This window comes from Grammomys surdaster, unplaced genomic scaffold (genome assembly GCF_004785775.1).
Source record: "Grammomys surdaster isolate TR1022 unplaced genomic scaffold, NIH_TR_1.0 128, whole genome shotgun sequence".
NCBI classification, from domain to species: domain Eukaryota; kingdom Metazoa; phylum Chordata; class Mammalia; order Rodentia; family Muridae; genus Grammomys; species Grammomys surdaster.
Window position 1 is genome coordinate 3,275,901 of NW_021604586.1, and position 12,509 is coordinate 3,288,409.

Sequence of the window (12,509 nt, forward strand, 5' to 3'; positions counted from 1 at the left end):
TGTGTGTGTGTGTGTGTGTGTGTGTGTGTGTGTGTGTGTGTGTGTGTTCAGATAGATGATTGGTGGATAGGCAGACAAATAAGAAATGAAGAGGATGGATGGATAGATAGACAGACAGACAGACAGACAGACAGACAGACAGACAGATAGATAAACACAGATGAAATAGAGAGAGAGGTGTGTCTACAGGGGATGCTTGCTGATTGGGCTCTAGGCTCTGTTCAGTGTATTCCTAGCCCAGCACATCTGCGCTAATGATCAGCACACGGGCTCTTTTGGACCAGTGTCGACAGCTGCTGTTGCTCTCAGGGAAGAAGTCTGGCGCCTGAAACCATCAGCACTTTCTGAGCCAACTTTTGTATTTATTGAGGGGTGCACTAGGCCTCAGATGCCAAGAAGTGCTGTACTGCTGGTCTCTACTCACATCCGCAAGTTCAACTACTGTAGATGTAGCCAGCAAGATAACCCTGTCTTCAAACACCACGCTAAAGAAAGAGATAGCGTTCAGAGCAATGTGGTGTGTTGGAGCCTGTCAATCACTGGTCTGGTTTAGTTTAGAATGTTTTGAAGTGAGTTGTGATATTCCCGACCTAATTCTGTACCTTCTCCACTCAGGTCTGTGAGAACGACACATCTGAAGCTTGACTCCCAAGTTGCCATAGCAACAAGAAAAAGAAAAAAAAAACAGGAAAAAAAAAAAGTCTATCCAAATCTGAAGATTGCGGTTTACAGCTCTCAAACTTCACAACCAGGCCTCAACTGCCCCCCACCCTCTGTTTTTCTTTGCAGTTTTGTTTAGTCTGTACCTCACCACTTGACAGCATCTTCCTTCCTCCTTTGATTAATGGAACCCTCTGGATTTGCCCTGAATGTTTAAAGATCATGCGTGTCACTGGACCTTGGGGTGCAGGAACAATGACTACTTTTTCTGATGCTTTGACGGGTTGCTAGCCAGTGCTCCACCCACGCAGCCGTGCGGTGGGTTCCTATCTGAACGTGGATGGGTATCTGTCTGTGTATAGACCCGGTATTTGTGTAGAAGACGGCAGGAGAAGCCTGCTTTTGTGTCGGTGAGACAGAGGAGGTGGAAGCTCAGACAGCTCCGCCCTCTGGTCAAGGTCAGCCCACTGAGCTGTCACTCACTTGTATAGCAAGGGTCTGCTCAGTCTAAATACTGAATGCTGACCGACCAGCCAGGCAGGTCCAAGGATGGGGGTCGGGGGAAGGGCAAGGGAAAGAAGTCTTCTCTGCTTAGTAGGACTGTCACTACGCCCCACTACCACCAAATGCCATGGCTTGCTGTCCTGACTCCCAAGTGGGGAGCAAGGCATCTTGCCATCAGAGGTTAAGGGCTGAACCATTATCCAAGAACAAGAGTCTGCCACTGTATGGCCCCAAACCCACAGTCCTACAGCCCTTGTGGTGACACAGATCGTGGTGGAGACCCTCTCCCTCCTTGGTGTATGTACAAGTACAAATGTCATCACGGTGTACCTCTGAAGAGACCATGAGGCACCGCCTTGTATGCACATATTACCCACACATGTACACACGCATTACGCCTCTCCGCACCGTTTGTTTCATATATACAGCATAAAATAGAGTAAGCCCAGGTAGTTTTTAAAAGTACCCTTCCGTGTGACTACCATTGTTCGCCAAGCTGAGAATAAAAAGTTGTTCATTATGTCTGGAAAGGAATTGAGTTTTGTCCTGTGAACACGTCAGGCTAAGAAGAATATCAATGCTCCCGGTAAGGTTATCTTCCCGTTGACAAACCGTAAATGAACCATCGAAGCTCACACCAAAATGTTTTCTATAGAATGAGGCTAGTGCTGGCCTGTGGCTTTGGAGCCCAGCAGGAGCTAGGGGAAGGTAAGTGTCTGGTATATTAACGCTGTTGCTTACTAAAGGTTTTAACCCCACACGCACTGGCGCACACATGCTTTCTTCTGCAGTCTGTGTTGGCCCTGTGCTTTTGAGTTTGCCTTCCTCCAGCAGTAGGGTCATATGTCGTCTTTGTTGTAGTGAGATTACGTGGGTGGCGGTCCACACAATGATCTTCGTTTCCGTTTTGGACCATACAGAATGCAGAGGTTTTTTTTTTTTCATTAAAATAAATGGGTATCAGTGGTTAAAACTGATGGGCAGTAGCTCTCCTCTGATTTCTACATTGTGTCTGGTGTGTCTGATGCTGGAGTCACGTTTTCCACCACTCGGGATCCCTGTCTGTCTGTTGGGTGAATGGGTCTAGAAAGCTAGACTGGGTAGGGCAGCTGGAGAGATACCTCACTGATTAAGATCATCACTCTTCAACGTGAGGCCTAAGCTCAGATCCCAGCACCCACCACAAACCAAGACTCTCTACAAATGCCCCAGCTTTAGGTGGGAGAGATGGACAGAGGCAGGAAGATCACTAAGGGCTTGCTGAGTTCCAGCCTAACCAAGACACAGCCCCACGTTTAGTGAGGCGCCTTGCCTTGAGGGACCATAGAGAGAATGACAGAGATTGCTCGATGCTCGATTCTATCCTCCATGTACACACACACACACACACACACACACACACACAAATGAAAGCCAAAAGCTCCAACACACAAGTTGTGCAACTGGCTTGCCGTCCCAGCCTAAGAATATGGCGTAATCCAGTCAGTCAGCTGTGGAGTGACTGAAGACTTCTAGGCCCGACCTCCACCCTCAATTGGATGAACACAGGAAGTAGGTCATCCATATCTTCACAGTCCCCAGACATGGAGACCTTCTTTAAAATAAAAGATACCGCATCTTAAACTTGATATAATGGTTTTCAGTGGGCACACGGCTGGGGAGAATCTGAGCCTGCAATTCGCACCATACAAGGTGGTTCTCTTCTGAGCCTCCCTGGTATACCCTGATGCTCTCCCTGCAAGGCAGGAAAGGAGGGAATATTCACCCTTGAACAGACCAAGGAGCATGCTTAGGCACCAGGTAAAGGGCAGCCTGAGCTACATGCTAAGCAACGGTCAGAAAACTCACCCTTCAGTGTGAACTGGAGCCATCTCTTAGAGCAAGTGCACATGCCCCGTGGTGCACCTGCTGAAGTCGACAAGAACAAGACCCCTCCCCCTTTCTCTTCACATACACTATAACTGAGCTAGGAACACAGAAGGAAAGAGGTCACGTCCAGGGGCCAGTAGAATGGTTTGATTGATGAAGCGCTTACCTAGAAAGGATGCTGTCTTGAGTATGGATCCCCAGAACCCATATAAAAAGGCGAGCATGGTGGTTCAAGCCTATAATCCCAGCAAAGGTGAGATGGGAGACAGAGTCAGGTGGATTCCTGGAGGCAAGAAGGCCAGCCGATACAGCCTACTCTGTGAAGCTCCGGGCAGATGAGAGGCCCTGTCTCACACAAAGGGAGGAAGACACCTGATTTTCATGGTAGGTATGGAAGTCAAATAAGACTTTGACTCTTGGAACAGTGGAAGATTTGATGGCTCCAGAAAGACTCTAAAGGCATCATTTCAAACAGTAAAACAATCAGAGATAGGTCAATCTTTAAACAAAATAAATACAGCGCCTCTCACCCAGAAGATACAACAAGCAGACCATTGTGAAGGGTTTTTTTGAGGGGTTTTTTGATTTTTTTTTTTTTTGAGACAGGGTCTCACATAGTCCAGGCTGGCCTCAAACTCCCTATGTAATCAAGGCTGGCCTTGAACCTCTGCTTGTCCTGCCTCCAGCTCTCCAGTACTGAAATCCAGGTGTGTGCCATCATGCCCAGTTTACACAGTGCTGGGAAGGGAACCCGAGGCTCCGTGCCTGCTAAGTCTGCACTCTCCCAACCGAGTCTGCTCATATATTTCAACATGAGGCAGCTTACAAATCAAGAGGAAGGAAGTACAGTGTGTGGTTTGAATATGCTTGGCCCAGGGAGTGCCACTATTAGGAGGTATGGCCTTGTTGGAAGCAGTGTGTCATTGTAGGGGCTTTGAGACCCTCCTCCTAGTGGCCTGGAAGCCTTCTCCTGCTTGCCTTCAAAACAAGATGCAGAGCTCTCAGTTCCTCCAACACCATATCTGCCTGCATGCTCCATGCTTCCCGCCCTGATGATAATGGACTGGACCTGAGAACCTGTAATCCAGCCCCAATGAAATGCTGTCCTTTATAAGAGTTGCTTTGGTCAAGGTGTAAGTTCACAGCAATGAAAACCCTCACTAAGACACTTAGACCATTCACATTCTCCCTGCCTCACACAGTATTCCAGCTCTCCGTGTGGCAGCAACAGCAGAACAAACACTACTGTGGGCCAGAGGACCGCAGTCTGAGGCCTTAGCCAGTGTGCCTCTCCGTCCACACTTATATTATGGCTTGGGTATAAAATGCCTCAGTGCTCAATTATTGAACGCTTGGTCCCCAGTTGTTCTATCAGGGCTGTGTGTGTATGTGGGGGGGGGGGGGTTCTAGAAACAGCAGAAGGTGCCTAACTGAAAGTAGATCACCGAGGGAAAGTCTGAATTCCTAGAAACTCCTGTCTCGTCTCTGCTTCCTGCCATGCTATGGACTACTCTGCCCCACCACCTCCTCCTCGTAGAGATGGATGCCTCAGCAGCCAGAAGAAAGATACGTCCATCCTGAGGGCTTCTGTGGGGTGCTCTTATAGCTGTGTGGCAGTCACTAATACAACCGACTCATGCTGAGGTGCCAGAGCCTTGGACTATAGGTCCCTCTCTGTGAAGCATGTCTCTGTAATAGTCCCTTCGGCTATTAAATTCCTGTGAAAAATTTCTGCTAGGAAGTGTTAACACTACACTAAATTAATGTTGGAACCATAGAAATGTCTCCCATACAGAACACTATAATTCCTAAACCCTTTCTAGAACAGTCCATAGCTCATTAACACATAAGGGCTTCACACATTTGAACACTTGGTCACCAGCTGGCAGCTGCTCGGGAAAGCTGTGGAGCCTGTAGGAGACAGAGCCTCACTGGAGGAAGGAGGTCACCAAGGGCGGACCTTGAGGCTCTGTAGCCCAGCCCTACTTCCTGTTCATTGTCTCCTTCCTGAGTTCTAATACAATGTGATAGATAGCTTCCTGCTCCTGCCACCCTGCGTCCCCTGGACCATGTCCCACCAGAACTATCCACATATACAAGAATCATGATCTGAACAGGAAATGACCTCTCAAAAAAATCCTTTCTCCCTTAATCTGCCTTTGTCAGGGGTAGATAGGTAGGTGGGTGGGTGAGTGGGTGGGTGGATGGACGGACGGACGGACAGATGGATGGATGGATGGATGATAGGTAGATAGATATATTTAGATAGGTAAGTCAATAATGAATATATAGAAGATAAACACGAATAGCAAAAGCACTTTAGAGACATCTTTGGCAAAAAGGAGAATAGGGTAATATTTTATAAGTACCTCTGTGAACCAAACATTACACATTTTTTAAAGACTTTTTATATTTTAATGTGTCTAGGTATTTTGCCTACATGTATATCCGTGTACTATGTGCATGCCTGGTATCCCCAGAGGCCAGAGGAGGGCAACTAATTTCCTGGAAGTGGAGTTACAGAGTCGTGAGCTGCCATGTGGGTGCTGGGAATCAAACCCTGGTCCTCTGGAAGAGCAGCCAGTGCTCTGAACGGATGAACCCACCTCCAACACTACGTATCATCATATGTATATACAGGTTACAGTTCTCGTTGCATATTTGCATATGAAACATATTTAATATGTCATTATATTTGTAGCCTACGCAATTCCTGGGACATTAAAACAACATCATCCCCACTACACAGATGAAGCCACCGAGACTCACAAAGTTATGCCATCTCTAACTGGATTTTTTTGTTTGTTTGTTTTTGGAACTAGCTTCTCTTCTCATATATATATCCTGATTACGGTTTCCCTCACACTATTCCTCCCAGTTCCTCCCCACCCCTCCTCCTCTCCAGATCCACTCCCCTTCCGTCTCTCATTAGAAAAGAACAGGCTTCTAAGAGGTAACAACCAAACATACAAAAGACAATACAATGAGATGAAGCAAAAGCTATCATAGCAAAGTTGGACATGGTAACTCAACAGGAGGGAAAGAGTCCCAAGGGGAGGCACAAGAGTCAGAGACCCTCTTGCAGTCCGGAGTCCCATACAATATTTAGCTAATACCTATAATATAAATAAAGAGGACCTGGTGCCCTGTGCTTGATGCTTCAGTCAGAACTTAGCGGTGAAGGTGTCATGTAGGTGACAGCTCAACTTCTCAGTGTTCAATACACTGTGTAGGTGCCATCCTCAACAATGGGGCCCTGTCGTCAGTTTTTGGAAAGCAACCCTATGTCTTGGCAACAACCTGGGTTGTTTGAAGACTTCCAAGGGCCCTCCTTGGCCAACAACTCAATTGAATGCAACCCAGTCTGGTCACTAAAGCATCACGTGGCTACAAGAGATGGCCAGTTAGATTCTATCCCCCATTACTAGAGGGTACTCATTAAGATGAACTCCATAGTGTCCAGGAAATTTCCACTGCACTAGGTTTCCACACCACCTCCAAGTACCCAAAGCCCATCTCTCCCTCTACCCCATCTCCCCCAAATGTGTAGCTCAGGCTGGCCTTGAACTTGTGATCACCCCACCTCTACCTCTTTCAGCAAATCCTACCGGCATGTACCACCACAACCAGCTCTCTAACTGCATCTTAACACCTGTTAGGGGAGGTGTCTAATTCCATCCAAGTATTTTTTTTTTTTTTTTTTGCTATACTCTATGAGACACCTCCAGGAATGAGTTAGCATCTCCACACAGCATATGAAGGCCATCAGGCCTGCAGTGACAATGACAGAGGAAGCCACATTCAAGGAACCCAAACTTACAAGTCAGGGCTGCAGGAGCCGTTCCCTGCATCCTGGACAGTCTGTTTCCAGGAAACTGCTGGTTTGGGTAAATAAGAAGGAAGTTGATTTCCTGGCAGCCAGTCACCGAGATGCTAATTTGGAAAACTGCCTCAAATGAAAGTAAGAAGCATAAGCTAACACTTCAAACCAAAAGCAAAGCAATTGGAGCCCATCGGGACACTGTTGATCTTGCTGTCCTTTCTCAGAAAAGCAATTTTCTGTTCTTTTTCAAACTGCCACAAAGCTGTGACCTTCTCCTGCCTCCGGGCTCCAGTCAAGACATCCAGGGCACAGAGCCCACTGCAAAGTCTAGCACGTCTTGGCTTTGATAGGGGCCTCCCAGCCAAGGGGATGGGTCCTGGGGTGATGCTGTTTCTAAATTAAATCTGCCACAGCTGGACAGTTTATTCTCTAACCAGCCTGACCTCTGCTCTGTAGAGAGGTCTATGGTGGTGGGTGCACGTGACCTGCCCTGGCCTCTTCTCTCCCAGCAGGGTAGCCTCCAGAGGCAAGATTGTTCCCTGAAGAACAAGCATCTGGTACCTTCAGGAATTCCACAATGTTTTCTCTGAGTTTGTCCCCAAGGGGAAGTAAGCAGATGTTCCAGATCCAGCAACTGCCTGTGCTGTCCCCCTTACCGATTGCAAAAGCACTGCTATTTCAAAGGTTACACAGCTGTCCCGGTGGGCTACCTGTCATCTCTTAAAACACTTGTTTTCTAAATGTTAATGTTTGTAGATCTTCAAGATTCAACCACGTTCTGTACGCCTCTCACCACCTCACTCTGCCTTACTGAACCGGCAGTGTACGATCAGTTCCAACTATACTTTCAAACTGCCATTTTAAGTCTGTGGGGCTAATGGGATAAAGGCACTTGCTGCCAACCCTGACCGACTGAGTTCAATCACCAGAACACACCAGGGGAAGAAGAGAACTCCCCCAAGTTTTCCTCTGAGCTCTACACTCAAGATGTGGCTTGTGCACACACACACACACACACACACATGCATATGCACACACAAATAAATATAATAAAGTAAAAATGGACTCATAATTTTACTTATACTCATTTTAAAAGGCAACTGTCACAAGAGAAAAACCAGTATCACTTGGGAGCAAAATCAAAATAAATACAAGGAGAAGCAAAACATTAACAAAAAGGTAGAGAAATGGACAGCTGCCTTTAATTGTGTTCCAAGAAGTAAAGACAGTGGGGTGATGCACGCTTCTGATCTCAGGAAACAGGAGGGAAAGATGATTTACTACTGGCCACTCTGCTGCTGCTGCTATTACTACTGCTACTTCCTTCCTTCCTTCTCTCCCTCCTTCCCCTCCCTCCTTCCACACCTCCTCCTCCTGTTTTATTCTGGGTTTTTCTCTGGGGTTGGTTGGTTGGTTGGTTGGCTGGCTGTTGGCTGGCTAGCTAGTTGTTTGGTTGGCTGACTGGTTGGTTGGTTAGTGGGTGTGGTTGGTTGGCTTGCTGATTGGCTGGCTTGTTGGGTGATTGGCTGGTTGGGTGGGTGGGTGGTTAGGTGGTAGGCTTATTGATTGGTTGGCTGGCTGCCTGGCTGGTTGGCTGGTTGATTGGTTGGTGAAGCTCTACCCCAACTGTGCAAAGCCCTGCATTCCCTTCTGAGGAGCCTATGATGGCAAGGAGGATGGGGTCAGGGCTGTGATCAAGAGCCTTTATGTTCCACAGGTGATTTATCTCCTTAGAATGTAAAGTCATCCTCTGGGAGAAAGAGGGATAAAATAGCAGGTTGAGGTAGCCTGGAGAGGTTAGGGATGGCCTGTGAATGGGCAAGAGCCACCTTGGGTACCACTAGAAAGGTGAGCCCTCATATCCAGTGTATCAGTTACCTGTCTTGTTACTAAGACAAACTACCCAACAAAAGAAACTTAGGGGAGGATTTCTTAGGGTTCCCAGTTTGAGGGTACATACAGTCCATCATGGTGGGGAACGCATGGCAGCAGGAGCTTGAGGCAGCTGGTCACATGGTACCCACGGTGAGGAAGCAGAGAGCAATGAACACAGAGCTCAGGTCACCTGCCCCTTAATATTCAGTCCCAGACCCCCAGAGCGACAGGGCTGCCCACGTTCAGGGGGCGTCACCCTTCTTGTTAAACCTACGACACTCCCTCAGAGATACACCCAGAGGGCTAGAAAGACAGCTCCGGGTTCAGAGAGCATAGTGCTCTCACAGAAGACCTGAGTTCAGTTCCCAAGGCTCCAATCAAATGCCTCACAGCCGCCCACAGTCCAGCTCCCTAGAAATCCAGCACCTCTTCCCTCCCTGGGGACCTACACGAAGACACAGACATAAAAAGGATCCGACACCATCTTCCAGCCTACACATGCACCAGGCATGCACGAGGTGTCACAGACACATACGCATACACGATACCATTTACATAAACTGTAATTTTTAAAAAGAGGGCGGGGAGTGTAGCTCAGTGATATAGCACTTACCTGTCATATTGAGGCCTCTAAGGTCAATCCCCATTACTGAAGGAAAAAAAAAATCTACACATTAGGGTTCTCCTTCATTTAGATCCAAGACCTGACAGAGTATGAAGAATGGCCCAGTGTGAACCAAAAGCCACCATAGCGAGGCTCTTGCAAACCCAAGTTGTCCTGAACACGGGGAAGGGAACTACAACTCAAAATTAATCTAGGAAAAGCTTTAAAGGTTAAAAGCTAGAAGGTTCACTGACTTCCGCATGAAAGGCAAACTTTAAAATGAGTTCAAACTTCTGGGTGAGGTCAACACCTGGGTCTTCCGCAAGTCCACATCAGCTTCATTAACAGAACAAAACTCCCGTGTGCTCCCTGTCAGCCTCCCGGGGTGCATCAGCTCTGAGTGTAGAGAGGTTTTTGTGAAAAGCGACTGTTTAACACACCAGAAACCCCATCTCTTTAAGTATAAGAAAGAAAATTAAGTCATCATTCAGAGTGTCAAGTTTGAAGTTTAGACGAAGAAAAATTCAATCAGGAGGAACAAAGCGAGCCAACAACTGCCAGTGTCCTACCAGAAAAAGGAGGAAGGAAAAAGAGGAGGAGGCAGAGGCTGGAGAGATGGCTCACGGTTGAGAGCACCTGTGGCCCTTGCAGAGGACCTGAGTCTGATTCCCAGCACCCATACTAGGCTACTCACAATTGTCTGTAAAGCCACCTCCAGGGGATCCAACACCCTCTTTTGGATTCTGGAGGCGCCTGTATCCCTGGACACGTGCACACACATGCATCCACACACGCAATAGTTTTGCTTGTCTAACATGGGAAGGAAGTCCTCCATGTGAACTGAGGTTGTGGGTGAGAGAGAGGGGGCTGGAGAGGGTGTGGTCAGATGACAGCTGAGGAAGACAACTGAACCACACAACTCCCTGGCCAGGCCTGACCCATCATCTTAGTTACCAATGCTAACGGGATTTAGTCTTCCTCCAGCTAAAGTTACCCCACCCCCACCCCAAAACACAGTCCTCTGAGATCAGGCTTGTGAGTTGCCGGATCATGCAGACAAATAGTCAGGGAGCAGCTGTGGGACTGGAAGTTAGGGTCCTCACTCAACAGAAAGCCGAATTCTGGAAACTTCCCTAGATGCTGCTACCTTTAGGAAGCAGACAGCAGAAGAACACATGGTAAGTAAATAACCTAAGGAAGGTCACAAACCTGTCCCTTTTGGAGCTGGGCCTCAGCCTGGATCTGGTGGACTCTGGGGTTCTCCGTTTCTCTCCTTTTGTAAACTGTCTCCTGGCCTGTTAACATCCATGTGTCTGTACAATTCACTGTAACTTAGGAACATGGAGAAATCTGGCTTGTGTTGGCTCCGCAGAGGGGATCAGCCACTCCTCCTGCCCTGTCTAGAAGCTTCCTTAAGCTGTTCAACTCCCTACAACAGCCCAAGGTAGAGTGGGACAATCGGACCTTATATCCTAGCAAGTACCTTCACTAGTTTGCTGGACTCAGAGACAGCCCTCCCCAGGCCATAAATGTAAAGAATACCTTTGTTCTGTTCATTGGATCTGTCTTAGTTAGGGTTTCTATTGCTGGGAAGAGACACCATGACAACAACTACTCTCATAAAGGAAAATATTTAACTGGGGCTGGCTTACAGTTCAGAGGTTCAGTCCATCACCATCACGGCAGGAAGCATGGCAGCGTGCAGGAAGACGTGGTGCTGGAGAAGGAGCTGAGAGTTCTACAGCTGGATCCACACACAGCAGGACACTGGCCAGGCTTGAACTTCTGAGACCTCAAAGTCCACCCCCTAGTGACACACCTCCTCCAACAAAGCCACACCCACTCTAACAAGGCCACACCTCCTAATTGTGCCAGTCCCTATGGGACTATGGGGGCTATTGTTATTCAAATCACCACAATAATCTCTCCCAGCTTCTTTCACTGTGAGTGGCACGTGTCACTAAGAATGATTTCACCTGCGACCCATCTCAGCGTATCTAAGGAACCTGGAAAGCACTCTCTGAATCAGCGTTCTCTCAACACAGATCCACACCTGTGCCATAAGGATCCCAGTTCACTGTTTCCTGACACTGCCCCCCTGACATTTCCTGACACTGTCTGGAAGCACCAGACAGCCACATCATTGAGAGAAAGAAGCCAGGTTGCATTTACATCCCACTAAAACACTGGCAAAGCTGGGTCCACTGTGCTACATGCCCTCCAGGTGGCAGGGAGATTACCTGAGCTTGTTTTATTTGGTGCTGACCTCTTTGTGCTGGGCAAGTGTTTAACCACTGGATACATCCCATTACATCCACCTTTTGCTTGTTAGATTTTTGTTTTGTTTCTGAGACAGGATCTCACTAAGTTTTCCCAGGCAGGCCTTGAACTCAGTTCAGGATCCTCCTGGTTCAGCCTCCCAAGTAAGTAGGATTGTAGGCCCAGCCATACTTCTTGGGCTATGTCTGCCAGGATATAAAACTGGGTCTTGGTAAAAAGCAGGCATCCAGCCAGTGTACCCTCAAACTTTAATGTTCTGGGGGCTGTTTGGTTTTTATAATTTATTCATTTTCATTTTGCGTGCATTGGTGTTTTGCCTGCACGTCTGTGTGAAGTTGTCGGGTCTCCTAGAACTGAGTTACAGACTGTTATGAGCCACCATGTGGCTGCTGGGAGTTGAACCCGGGTCCTCTGTTAGAGCAGTGAGTGCTCCTAACCGCTGAGCCATCTCTCCAGCCCCACTAATGTTTTTCAGTAGTAATAGTACACTTTCTTATTTTGTGTGTATGTTTATGTGTGTATACGTGCATGTCACAGCACTGTACACACATTTGTGGGAGTCGGGTTTCTTCCTCCACCATGGGGGGGGTCACAGGGATCGAACTCACAGTGTCAGACTTGGTGGCAAGCTTCTTCACCGGCTTCGTCTTGCAAGGCACGAATGTCTACATTCATGGAAGAAGCCAACGTTAATCCCCACAATTTTGGCCCATTTCCGGTGTTTTCTCCTCCTCTTCCGCTCTGTGCAGCGTGCAGGGTGGAGCGGGGCGGAGCTAAGGACTGGGGGCGTGGCTTATCCGCAGACCAGACGCTCTGAAGCCTCCTTGGACCGTCCGATGCATGACAGAAACTACAACACCCACAATGCCTCGCGGTCCCGTGACTGTGTTGTCG

General features: G+C 47.9%; 1 protein-coding gene across 1 annotated transcript in view; it reads left to right on the forward strand.

The window, feature by feature from the left end:
• Cdh13 (cadherin 13) overlaps positions 1–1,684 on the forward strand; it is a 1,006,804-nt gene extending 1,005,120 nt beyond the window's left edge. The window contains exon 14 of the mRNA XM_028752897.1: positions 616–1,684. Coding sequence (XP_028608730.1) covers positions 616–623 — 8 coding nt within the window. The 3' untranslated portion in view covers positions 624–1,684. The remainder of the gene's footprint in view (positions 1–615) is intronic.
• Positions 1,685–12,509: the final 10,825 nt, after the last annotated feature.